This window comes from Mangifera indica, chromosome 20 (assembly GCF_011075055.1).
Source record: "Mangifera indica cultivar Alphonso chromosome 20, CATAS_Mindica_2.1, whole genome shotgun sequence".
Classification (NCBI taxonomy): Eukaryota; Viridiplantae; Streptophyta; class Magnoliopsida; order Sapindales; family Anacardiaceae; genus Mangifera; species Mangifera indica.
Window position 1 is genome coordinate 9,647,341 of NC_058156.1, and position 12,261 is coordinate 9,659,601.

Genomic DNA, 12,261 nt, shown 5'->3' on the forward strand with positions numbered 1-12,261 from the left:
CTAAGTATACCACAGTCAAAACTAACTATAGTCAGCTCTAATCTAACCATGGTTAGATGATTGATGACGTGTGACTGTGACCCAGAAGTGTACGGCACACACCTTCAGAATAAAGGGCTTTTAATTTATTTAACAACGCGTCGTTTTATAAATTCTCTATTTCTCGCCATCTTTTCTTTGTCTTCTCTCTCTCTCCTTCTCTTTCTGAAGGGTTTAGCGGCGCTTTCATAGTTGCCGGCGGGAGTAACAGCCGTCCGTTTGGTTTGATCGAAGTCGAATTTAAGTTTTTTGTTTTGTTATTGCTTTTTAATGCGAGGAATAATTGGTTGATTAATTTTGTTGATTGAGTTAATTTAGGGTTTGGTCGGTGGGTGAAGATTGGAAAGAAGAAAATTAGACGTGTTTTTTGTGTAATGTGAGTTGAAATTAGGGATTTTGGTTCTAATTGAGTGAAGGAATTTGTGAGTTAGACAGGAAAGGTTGCTAATTTGGGAATTTTTTGGTGTATGTAAGGCGTCATATTGGCGATCCTAATTTGGAAGGTTTGGATCTGCAAGATTTGGGTAAAACAAACAGCCAAAAAGAGCAAGTTGATTTTATGATTTACTCACCATAACGGGTGCTACATTGATAGAAAAAGAATAAAAATAAAAGTCGCCATTCCCATTTTTTTGGATGTGTAAATGTGCAGGGTAGAGAAGAGTGAGAGAAAAAGAGAGATGGGAGGAGGAGGGATTTTTAAGGGAGAAAAGCAGCATCAACTGAAGAGTGGTGGTCGTTCCAGAACGAAGCTTTGGATGATAAGGGCTACGACGTCAGTTTTGCTCTGGACTTGCATAGTTCAGTTAACGGCAATTGGTGAGACTTGGGGTCCTAGAGTCTTGAACGTTTGGCCACCTTGTTTTAACCGCGAGTCCGACGCAGCCTCTGCCATTGTTCAGGATAAGGTTCCATCTGTTCCTGCGCGTGTTCTCCCTCCTAAGAGTGAGTAAAATTGTTACTTGTTCCTCTAACATTTTTAGAATTTTGTTTGATTGATTGACAATTTAATTTTTTTTGTCGGTTCTTGGTATGTTTGGATTAGGGGTCTATAAGAACAATGGTTACCTGATGGTTTCGTGCAATGGAGGTCTCAATCAAATGAGAGCGGCGGTGAGTGGTTTGCTGAAGGCTTTTTTTTATTGCTCGACGTTTCATTATTGTCTTGTTCTTAATTTGTTGTTTGTTTTGCATCTGTTGAAAATTTTGATTCTTTTCTGTATGTGGGTTTGTATGGTAACAGATTTGTGATATGGTAGCTATTGCGAGGCATTTGGATGTCACCCTTATAGTCCCTGAACTGGATAAAGCCTCCTTCTGGGCTGATCCCAGGTGTGTCATATTCACCTTCATCTTCTATTTTTGTAATAGAATGATAGTTCTTACTCAGATTTACTGATCTTTATCCAGTGAATTCCAAGATATATTTGATGTGGATCATTTTATTACATCATTGAGAGATGAGGTCCGGATATTGAAAGAGTTGCCTCCTAGACTCAAGAGGAGAGTGGAACTAGGAAAAGTTTATTCCATGCCCCCAGTTAGTTGGTCCGATATATCCTACTATCATAATCAGGTGGGTTTGTTTTTTCGCTTAATTGCTGTATTGAATTTCACCACGTGTATTGTTAGAATTTGTACAACCTAAACTTGCACTGGTTATCTCAGTACCTCGAAACTTAAGGTGTCTTGGGATGATCTTGATATGTTAAATCAGTGAAATGTTTAGTTGTATGTCTTTTTGCTTGCACACTTTTCTTTTTCCGCTTTAAGACTCTTCTCACAGTAAATGGTTTGGTTTGAATTCCTTGTGAATAGATTCTACCTCTGATACAGAAGTACAAAGTTGTACATCTGAACAGAACAGATGCTCGACTTGCCAACAATGGTCAACCGTTGGAGATTCAGAAACTCCGTTGCCGTGTAAATTTTAGCGCTCTAAGATTTACTACTCAAATAGAGGAGTTGGGTAAAAGAGTTATCAGACTCCTAAGACAGAATGGTCCTTTCCTGGTACTTCACCTTAGATATGAAATGGACATGTTGGCATTTTCTGGCTGCGCTCAAGGTTGTAATAAGGAGGAGGTAGACGAACTGACAAGGATGAGGTAAGTGAAGCATCTATGCATAAGTTTCAGTTGGTTCAAGAGAAGGATGCATTATAAACTTGATCCTTAATGCTGGCCAAATTTTTAATGTTTTGGCAGATATGCATATCCTTGGTGGAAAGAGAAAATTATAAATTCCGACTTAAAGAGGAAAGATGGATTGTGCCCTTTGACACCTGAGGAAACTGCTCTTACTTTGAGGGCCCTGGACATCGATCCTAGTATGCAGATTTATATTGCTGCTGGTGAAATATATGGTGGACAAAGGAGAATGGCAAGTCTTGCTGCAGCTTATCCAAGATTGGTTAGTTGATGAAAACTGAAGCCATATTATTTGATTTTGTTGCTTGGTTTGCACTATTATTAATAACCTACTTTTGCTTTCTGGAACAGGTCAGAAAGGAAACTCTGTTGGAGCCAGCAGACCTTAGGTTCTTTCAGAACCACTCATCCCAGATGGCAGCATTAGATTATCTTGTGTCATTGGAGAGTGACATTTTTGTTCCTACATATGATGGAAACATGGCTAAAGTTGTTGAAGGCCATCGCAGGTACTGTTGTGATGACACTGTAGTCATATCATTCATATTGAATTTTAACTGATTTTAGTTGTATTATGTTATATTTGTTTTGTTTGGCTTTGTTTCATGATTTGTATTAATTTTAGATTCATTAAATTGTTTTTTAGGTTGAATTTAGGCTAATTATTATTTAGTTAGTTAATATTTTTTGTGTGAATTGTTTTTTTTTTTTTTAATCTTGAGCATGACACGGCTTTATTCATTGTTTCTTCAGATTCCTTGGCTACAAGAAGACAATCTTGTTGGACAGAAGGCTTTTGGTGGATCTGATTGACCAGTATACTAATGGATCTCTAAGTTGGGATGAGTTTTCTGTTGCTGTAAAGGAAGCTCATGCGGATCGCATTGGGGGACCAAGTGTTAGGATGGTGATCCCAGACAGACCAAAAGAGGAGGATTACTTCTACTCCAACCCTGAAGAATGCTTACAACCATCACCACTTGATCCACTAAGTACTACATGATTGTCATGTTGTGAGAGTGACATTTGCCAGTGTTCTCTCAGGGTGGTAGCTACTTCGACAGATGAAAAGGTGATAGTTCCCTACACAGAGGTGAAGTGATTACGGTGGTTTTCTTTCTTAAGAGCATTTATGAAGGTTATCACCGGTGGTAAACTTCAAAAAGGCCTGAGCGAAATCTTCAGAAGGAACCGGAGAAGGTGAAGTTCTTTTAATATATGCTAATAATTCAATTTGTGTATAGAAGGGTAGCCTGCCATCACAGTATGATATGAGATAAAAATTGGGTTGTACACCGAGGGAAGCAAATATAGAATTGGTTTTACTTTGGAACCTGAGATTCATGGAATGATCTGACCCTTTCCCTCCCTCGGCCTTCCATTTTCCTTTTCTTTTAGATCAGCCATGATCTTGTGAGTTCCCTAGCATTATATTTACATTCTGAATTTTATCTGCCAGGTCACCCTGCAAATTCATTGCTTCTCTGATCAGTTGCAACATTAGTGCCTAAGTTGCTTGATTTTTAAAGTTGTGAAAATAGATGTTCAAAAAGATGTCTACAAAGTGTAGCTTGGTTTTGATAAGAGTGATGTTATGTTTATATATTTTTGGTATACAATTTGAATACAGGGATAATATGGTATTATGTGAGTGAGTGTTACTTTATTGTTAATTTAAAATCATCTAATCACATATTTGTTTATCTAAATTATGTATAAAAAATATATATATATAATTTTATTGAAGAGTAATATTATTTATATATTTAAAATAAATACGTATAGGGTTAATAGTTTAAATGATTTAATGGGTGTTGAATGACAAACCAACATGCCAAAACCAGTCTCTTTTCACTAGTACTTGATTAATTGGTCTCATCCCAATGAACATCCTCAAACTTTGTTGGGCTTTCCAGCTTATAACGGTTCGGATTTGGGCCAGTTGGATTACGTTTCAACTGTCGTGTCACTCGAATTGTTTTGATATTTTTTCTCTGAAAGTATTCATTAGTATTATATCATATATCAAAAATTTAATTTTTTATATTGTAAATAGGATATTGTATCATATCATATAATATAATTTTTAAAAAATAAAATAATAAAAAAATTTAATTGAGAAGTCTTTATCTTACAAAATATTATAAATATTTTTAAAAACTTAAGATTTTTCATATATATTTTTATTATATCATTATTTTTTTTAAAAAGTGTATCGATTTATATTAGTAATATGTATCATATCATCAGATATTATTATATCGTATTAATTTGATACATTTTATAATACTTATTATTTTTCTCCTAGATCGTATTATATCATATTATACAATACGTATAGTATATTGTTAAATATTAAAATAAATTTAAAATTTAACATTCTTCGAGAACATTCATTATTGATGTGATTTTTCACCAGGGAATAAGAAGTTGCATGGGCGAAGTAAAAATAGAGAAGAAAAAGAAAAAAGTAAAGTATTCATGGTTAAAGTATAACTTGCTTATACTATTAGAATTGTATGTAATATCAACCCTATTATAATATTTGAGTAAAATGATTTAAACTTAAAAGTATTATAACAATGTTTTAAAATCTGAACCGATCACCCCAAGTTTTAACCCTATCAAAGAATTAATTTGACTGGTTAACCCAAAACAAACACTATTAAAATAATTAATACAAGATTGAAAGAAAACGTTTTTTTTTTTTTAACATTAGAACAATATATGACTAAACAAAATTGTGGTCTCATGGTATGGTACATATATATATACATACATTTATATATATATATATATATATATATATATATATATATATATATATATATATATACATATATACATATATATATATATTACACTTTCTTTCCAACATTCAATTAAGTTAAAACGAATTAAATAAAATTAAAAATATATAATCAGACAAAATTATTGTGTAATGGTTTGGTGAATATGCAGTTTTTTTTTTTTTAATAAAAGGTATGCTAATGTTAGCATGATAGTTTAATTAGATTGATTCAATGGTTAAATTACAATTTAAAATAATTTATCTGATTCAATTGTAGGTTGATACGGTCCAATAGTAAATATTAGTTAAAATTTGACCTTAATTGTATTAACCAGAAAGTTATGGTTGAATCGGTTTCACTAACTAGTCAGCGTTTTAAAACTATGATTATAAACACAACTAAGTCCCAAATTTGCACATCTAATTTATTTGTTTATATATTCTAAATTGCCAAAATCTCATATTTGATTTTCATACAAGTAGAATAGTTAAATAAAATTTGGAAAAAGATAAAAATGTGAAAAATGATTACACAAGATTAATATTTAAAAAAACAAAAAACATTAGTTTTTGGAGAAAGTATTGAAGGCCATTTTCTTTAATCTTTGTTGTAATTCTACTATAAAAATTGCAAGTGCACATGCATTGAAAGAAGTGTGTAAAATTTAATTCAAACCATAAAATTAGATTAAACCGCTTAAAAGTTATAGTTTGATTTGAAAATTTTTCTAACTGTTTAGGTTGCCATTTGGATGGTTTTCAAACCAAACCAAATTGTAAACTGTATTTATATATATTTATATTATATTTTAGAAACTCATAATTCAATTAATTTTATTAAATAATAAATATTTAAAAATGAATAATTTTAATTAGTTCAAACAATAATCTAAACCAAACAAAACCATATTTTTTCAGTTTAATTTAGTTTAGTTTATAAATTTTTTATACCGTTTTTTCAATTTAGTTTGACAAAACTCTCCGACCGTGTACACCCTTATAAACAATATTTGAATAGTAAGGAACCATTTATAATAATGGTTCAACAAAATAAAATAAAATAAAAATTGATACAAATATTTGTTAGGAATTCTGTGCATCCCAACAAAACTCAAACCCACTACATGTACATTCCATAACTGGGCTGTTTTATAAACCAGGAGAATACAGGAATAAATCGCCCCCCCAAAATGAATTAATTAAATTACAAAAATATAAAAAATAATAATAATACTATGCAGTTTTCTGACCTAGCTTTTATCTGTTTTTCGCTTCTTTATTGCTTGATTTAATTCCTCACTATTTCTGCCTCTAGAACGAGTGGTTCCTTGATTGCCGGAGGCAGCCTTATTTTCCTATCATTATAAACAACCATTTATTCGAATTAAGAATTTGGGTTAAATCCAATTGAATATCTTTTAGCTTAATTTATCAAATCTTTTAATTCAAAATTAGTTAAAATTTGTTTAATTTTAATTTAAATCGAATTAAATTGAGTCAAACCTATTTCAAAGACTGATTAGTTTCGATTCGGATTTACCCTATTCGAAATTATAGGAAGTTACAGGAAGGGATATGGAATACCTTTATAGTGATTGATGGATCGACGGAACTACTATTTGCACGCTTTCCAATGTCGATTTGCACTGAAATGTTGGCATGTGACAGATCTACTCCAGAATTCTGCAGTGCTTGTGTCAGTGTATTTAACAACCTGTTCCAGGGCTTGTGTCAATATGTTAAGAAATTGAGATATCTACAGAGAATGCAGAAAAAATATGAAAAAGAAACTCACCCTTGAGAATACGCAGTTGAGATGTTTATTGTGCCATTTTCAATAGTCAGCTCTTGTTCTTTCAGCTTACTACTGGCAGCCGTCTCATTACTTGTACATGATCTAGTAATGCATAACTGTGTTTGCGGCTGAGATGCTGTGTGATCTACATCAGATCTCAACCTGAGAGGAAGTTGAGCTGCCATACTGCCACTCCTGACCGGAGGGAAGTAGTTTTGCTGAAGTGGCGCCACGGGAGAGGCCATTGCTTTATTTGTTAATGCAGTAGCAGCACTCAAGTCAGATTCCACTGGGTGCTGTGTATTTCCTGGAGTTGCTGGAGAAATTGGTATCTTTTTCTCATCAAAATTGGCAGAAAACATCAATGCAGGGGCAGAGCCGGTATTCATGCCCAGAGACTGATCAGCATAACTTTCTACAGCCTTCTGATTGTTTCTCTGCTGCAAAAAGTAGAGAGATGAATTTAAATCAAAATGAAGATAAGCATATGGAAATTCAAATGTATATATCAACCCAAAATACACAATAGATCTAAAGAGATGGTAATTCAGTCTACAAAATTGAGGAGAGAATTTCATGATAAAGATGAAGATGAGAATGATTAAAATCTCTGTAGTTGGAATAAGACAGAGATGAAATTATATATTCTTGACCTATTCTTTCCTCAATTCACCTTTTTTTCTATATATTTCTTAAACTTTTTCGTATTGAATAATTTTTATAAGTTTTAAATTATTATAAATATATCTTAATATTTAATAAATATTTTATTATTTTTTTAACAAAAATAAAAAGGGGAAAGTGTCGAAAATTTCCTATGCAAGGATGAAGAGGAAAAGTGAAGGGAAATTTTCTCCGAGGGAGAGAGCATGGAGTGGAGATAGACAAAGTGTTTTCTTATAGGGACAAAGATAGATTAAGATAATTCCGTTTTGGCCGCTCCATTGCCATCTCTAGATCTACATAGGTAGGTATATGAGTTTACCCATAACATCAATCTTGCTGCATCTTGGTTCCATCCTTGATATGAGACTTCGTACTTCTGTACTTTTTCCTGTAAGAACTGAATGTACTCGATGACCTGCAACGATTTTAATGTTTGAATATCCAACAATTAATTTAAAGTGACCTTCCGGAAAAACATAAATTGTTATGAGAAGTGTACCCACCTCCAGCAAGAATGATGCCTTGTCTCTCTTGTGGTCACCGTGAGGAATGAGTCCCCTCAGCATCTGAAATCTGCATGATAAATTCAAAATTCTGATACCTGATAGTAATTGATCAATCAAGTGCAACTAAAGACAAGATATGCAACAATACTAGACAGCAGCTCAACCCATTAAGACTACAATTTGATTAAATTTTCTCACCAGAAAAAAGGGTTTAAAAATGGGAATTTTTGCCAAAAACTTATCTAAACTCCTGTAACCCAAAAAAGAATAAGGATAAGGAATCATACAATTTCAGTCTGTTTAGGATTGAGTTAGAGAGTGTAACATCTTTTCATCGTGATTTTGTAATTTAAAATACATCTTAATAATTTAAGAAAGTTATTTAATTAATTTTATTTTGGCTTCTTTAAAACATGTGGGCTATATATATGGACCAGTATCTCTCCCCTGCTTTAATAACGTGGGATTTACTTAAAAGCGTGATAAAGGGAGTTTTAAAAAAAATGTCACATAAATTTGGAAAGGAAAGCTACACTTGCCTGTCATTTATTTTGCTCCTTCTTCGTTGCTCTGTTGCAGAATGTTTTGATCGTGGCGTGTTGGGCTTCTGATCAGTGTTCCTCCCATCAACTTTTACCTTCAATTCCCCTGTAAAAATCAAAATCATTGAATCGCGAGAAAAAATGGTAAATGAACTAAAGGACCCTGACGACCTTTTAGTTGGCAAATTACATGTTCATAAGAAAGTTACCTTTAAAGATAGGAGAAGAGTTCTCTTTCTTAAGAGTGTACGCTTCTTCATCGTCTAAATTTTCATCCATGGTACTACCTTTTGCAGACTTTATCATTTCTATGAAGTTCTGGCTCTTCAGCCTCGATTGTCTGTTCAAATAACAATACAATTCCACCATTAATCTTTATAAACCTTGCCAACTAAAGTTGACCACAAAACAAAAGAGTTAAAAGAGGAAGAAAATGGAAAGAGGTAGCGACTGACTGAGAGGAAGAGAGAGAGTTGAAGCTGTTGCGATGATAACTGTTGTCAGAAGACGATTGTGACGGCCACTGCCCCACTTTCACTGCCTCTTCTGTACATGCACGGTAGCCCACTAGCTTGTTACATTCAGTTTTATTCGGTTTCTGTCTCTAGACTTCACATTAAAGCAAGTTCAACTGGACATCCTATAGTCCATAATTCAAACCCAGTCTAACACTATATCCGGAAAAATCACATTTCCGTTTAAAAAAAGAAAAACACAGCGCAATTACGCTAGAGTAATTTGTATACTTGTTCAATTTAGAATCCAGATTGAACATGTAATCCACAAACTTGCATGAGATTAATTAGTTAAACAATCTAAACGTGAAGTGTAGTTATGATATTAATATAAGAGAATTTTAAAAATACCTATTCCATTGGGTCTGTGATCGCCTGCATTCTCCTTCCCTGTCTTTCCTTTCTTGACTGCGGATTCTTCCCATAAAGTGAAGCCACTTACAGTGTACGAACTGCAGTTAGAATTCTCATCGTGTCTCTCACTACTACTCGCCTGAGCTACAGTGAATATTTCTGCCTTCGGAACCTTTTGATTGATATACGAAATGTGGCTTATACTGTAAGTCCCAATCCCACCGGGGAGAATATGTTCAACAGAAGTCGCAGGTGGTGTTTCAGGCAGCGGCTTTTCCAGACTCGATGATATTTCAACCGTGCTTTCTCCCTTGGCACTAGCCTTTCCTACTTGCAGAAAATCATGAGTTTTAAGGAAACTACCTGTTGAAGAATCAATTAAAAAAACAAATAATAATCAGAATCCAACCTATAATCATGTAAATTTTTAATACCAAATGTTGACAAACTCGTATGTTTTCCATTAAAAGAAACCCAATTATTTTTAATCATCTAAATTTTGAGATTAAAGGCAACAGAAACTAAACTTTGCCAAATTAAGAAAGAAAGGAGCGCGTGCTGTACTACAGAGGCAGCTTTGGAACTGTGAATACCATCAGGGCCTGGTGTAAATCATGTGACTTGTCAAATCATTGCCTAACTTCTAAAATGGGACCCATTCAATAACCCAATCAGATGGTGCTAATTACTACCAACGGCTAGGATTTAGCCCATTGCAATTCATGGCCCAGATCCAGTCACGTGCATAGACAAATCGTGATCGCGTAATAACTAAATCGTTTAAAAAATAACTATTCAAAAAATAAATTAATTTAAAAAAAAAAAAAGAGAGAAACTAACAACCAGGCTATTGGGATCTCAAAAATGAATTGAAAAGAGAGAAGAATTTTACCTTGAGACGGTCTTGGATCTTGTTGGACTGTTGGATGAGTGCTGTACAGTGACAGAAAGTCGTGTGTTGGTTTCCTTCCTAGAAAACATCTTCTAAATCACAGTTAAAACGTATGACAAAAAAACAAAATGTTTTCTGTTTTTATTCTCCACAATGAAAATGAAAATTAAGTTACAGAGAATTTATTAATTTGTTTTTTCTGTGAATTTACCTTCGGTTCCGAAGGGACGGGATTGAGGAAGCTCCATCTCCAGCTGAAAGTTTTTCGGGAAATTCTGTGGAGATTCGGTGAATTCTCCAGTCAATTTACTGTTCAAGTGTTGAATTTTTGGAAAATTCAATAGTTTGTTCTCAGATCCGATTTGCATACAAAATTTAGATTCTAAAAAGAAAATCACGCCTCCGTCTGAGATCGGAGACGCATTCGCTTTCACGGCTGGCTAAAAGTGAATTCTGTAATAAGCAATCGACTTCAGATTCTTGAAGAAGCAGTCGTGAGTTTTCTCAGAGAAAATCTCCTTCACTGACTCACACAAAAATCTTTCTACAAATAATTCAGTCCAAACAGTTTCTTCAAACGTAAAATCATAGACTGCAATCAAAATTACCTAGACAAACACGATGTTCAAGTCAAATTCAATATTTCAAAGTGTTACTATCGAAAATTCAAGTCAAAATTTTCTCTCAAACAATAAACTTTTTTGTCCGTTGAAAACACAAACAACACATTAACAAAAAAAAATCCACAAAAGAAGAAATCCAAACAAATAGACAAAATCCACACACGAACCTTTGATCTAAACTTGCAACGCTCCGACGAAAGAAGGAGAATTTAAACAGCGAAACGAAACCAGAACTTTTTAAAGCCTGGTGAATGTCTTTGTTAGAATTGAGAGATCAGGATTCACAAATGCAGAGGAATCTACTTCGTTTTTCGACTGAAAGCAAAAATTTTTGTCTCTCTCAAAATCTCAGCTTTATTAATAATTATTCTCCATTCTTAAAAACTTACAGTGTTGCCAGAGATTTGGCTGTAGATCGAAGAGAAACTCTGCCTGCTTTCTCTCTCTATCTGTCCGGCGTGTGTTTTTGGTTCAAGAAATTTTATACAATTTTCTGCTTGCTTTCTGTTTATCCAAAGTATTCTATTCATCACTACCGTTAGACAAAACGGCGTTTTCTAACGACGTTGCGGCGCGCTTGACGGCGTTAGTCTCACGGGTAAAGAGTCTACGGACTCCGTTTGATCTGATAATTATTTTTATTAATTATTAATATTTTTTGACAATCCCGAGTTATATTTTTTTACGGCTTCGCTAATCCCAATTAATAAATTTGTTTCAGAAATATAGACAGACTTGAGAATTTTTAACAGCTTTCGGGATCTACTGTACTGACGAGATTCAGTAATATTTGTCCAAAATTATTTAAGAAGAATAAATAATAATATGATATTATATAATTATAAATTATAAATAAAATAATATTTATTTATATTGTGATATATTATTATTTATATATAAAAATTATTTATAAAACATATTAATTTATTAATTTTGTACACTCATTAAAATATATATAAGTATTTATTTGGTATATATTATTAAATAATTTGATAATTTTAAATTAAAAATAAAATAAGATTTAATTATATAATAACATATCATATATATATATATTTAAAAATATTTACACGTAATATTATTTTTTTTGTGAAGAAAAGATATATTTAGGTTGAACTTAAACAAAGTTAGCTTAAGTTTGAAACTTAGCTCAATTTGATTTAATTTAATATAAATTAGTTTAATTTAGTTTAATTTAAACTAACCTAAACATCTAAATTACTAATACGATTTCGTTTCGGTGAAAGGAAAAATCCCTATTAATTATTTAATTACGTCACCGTGATAGCACCGGAGATTACAAGGCGAGAGTAACGGTGACAGCGGGTTTTGTTTTTGTAGGTGAAGGCAAAGGCGATGAGAGAGGCTGAGTCACGTGAAAATAGTAG

At 33.0% G+C, this 12,261-nt stretch overlaps 2 protein-coding genes across 9 annotated transcripts; one reads left to right on the top strand and one right to left on the bottom strand.

The window, feature by feature from the left end:
• The first annotated feature begins 138 nt into the window (after positions 1-138).
• Positions 139-3,674, top strand: LOC123204661 (rhamnogalacturonan I rhamnosyltransferase 1-like). Its single transcript, XM_044621442.1, has 8 exons — positions 139-984; positions 1,085-1,152; positions 1,283-1,371; positions 1,450-1,615; positions 1,858-2,147; positions 2,247-2,451; positions 2,541-2,698; positions 2,943-3,674. The coding sequence occupies exons 1-8, from the start codon at positions 684-686 to the stop codon at positions 3,190-3,192; spliced, it is 1,527 nt and encodes a 508-aa protein (XP_044477377.1). The 5' UTR covers positions 139-683; the 3' UTR covers positions 3,193-3,674.
• A 2,315-nt stretch (positions 3,675-5,989) lies between these two features.
• On the bottom strand, positions 5,990-11,418 carry LOC123204596 (transcription factor BIM1-like). Of its 8 annotated transcripts, none has more exons than XM_044621343.1 (13): positions 11,263-11,358; positions 11,041-11,188; positions 10,462-10,858; positions 10,251-10,328; positions 9,356-9,721; positions 8,945-9,035; positions 8,699-8,829; positions 8,487-8,595; positions 7,945-8,014; positions 7,761-7,856; positions 6,776-7,215; positions 6,565-6,694; positions 5,990-6,335 (listed from the first exon to the last, which is right to left on the bottom strand). In XM_044621343.1, exons 3-13 carry the CDS (start codon positions 10,616-10,618, stop codon positions 6,231-6,233), a joined length of 1,773 nt encoding a protein of 590 aa, XP_044477278.1. In that variant the 5' UTR covers positions 10,619-10,858; positions 11,041-11,188; positions 11,263-11,358; the 3' UTR covers positions 5,990-6,230. The 8 variants fall into 8 exon arrangements, with proteins under 8 accessions (XP_044477278.1, XP_044477281.1, XP_044477280.1 ...); XM_044621346.1 differs by having other exon boundaries at positions 10,462-10,525; positions 10,621-10,703; positions 11,041-11,341; XM_044621345.1 differs by having other exon boundaries at positions 10,462-10,525; positions 10,621-10,858; positions 11,041-11,341.
• Positions 11,419-12,261: the final 843 nt, after the last annotated feature.

What these genes read in the sequence shown, in the direction of transcription:
- LOC123204661 (XM_044621442.1), top strand. Translation starts at nt 684, where the DNA reads ATGTGCAGGGTAGAGAAGAGTGAGAGAAAAAGAGAGATGGGAGGAGGA. An exon ending in TCAATCAAATGAGAGCGGCG is followed by an intron (nt 1,153 to 1,282) that starts GTGAGTGGTTTG and finishes GTATGGTAACAG; the next exon opens with ATTTGTGATATGGTAGCTAT. An exon ending in GACGAACTGACAAGGATGAG is followed by an intron (nt 2,148 to 2,246) that starts GTAAGTGAAGCA and finishes ATGTTTTGGCAG; the next exon opens with ATATGCATATCCTTGGTGGA.
- LOC123204596 (XM_044621339.1), bottom strand. Translation starts at nt 11,403, where the DNA reads ATGAATAGAATACTTTGGATAAACAGAAAGCAAGCAGAAAATTGTATA. An exon ending in GCCAAATCTCTGGCAACACT is followed by an intron (nt 10,526 to 11,262) that starts GTAAGTTTTTAA and finishes GAATCTCCACAG; the next exon opens with AATTTCCCGAAAAACTTTCA. An exon ending in TCAACTGCGTATTCTCAAGG is followed by an intron (nt 6,695 to 6,775) that starts GTGAGTTTCTTT and finishes GCCCTGGAACAG; the next exon opens with GTTGTTAAATACACTGACAC.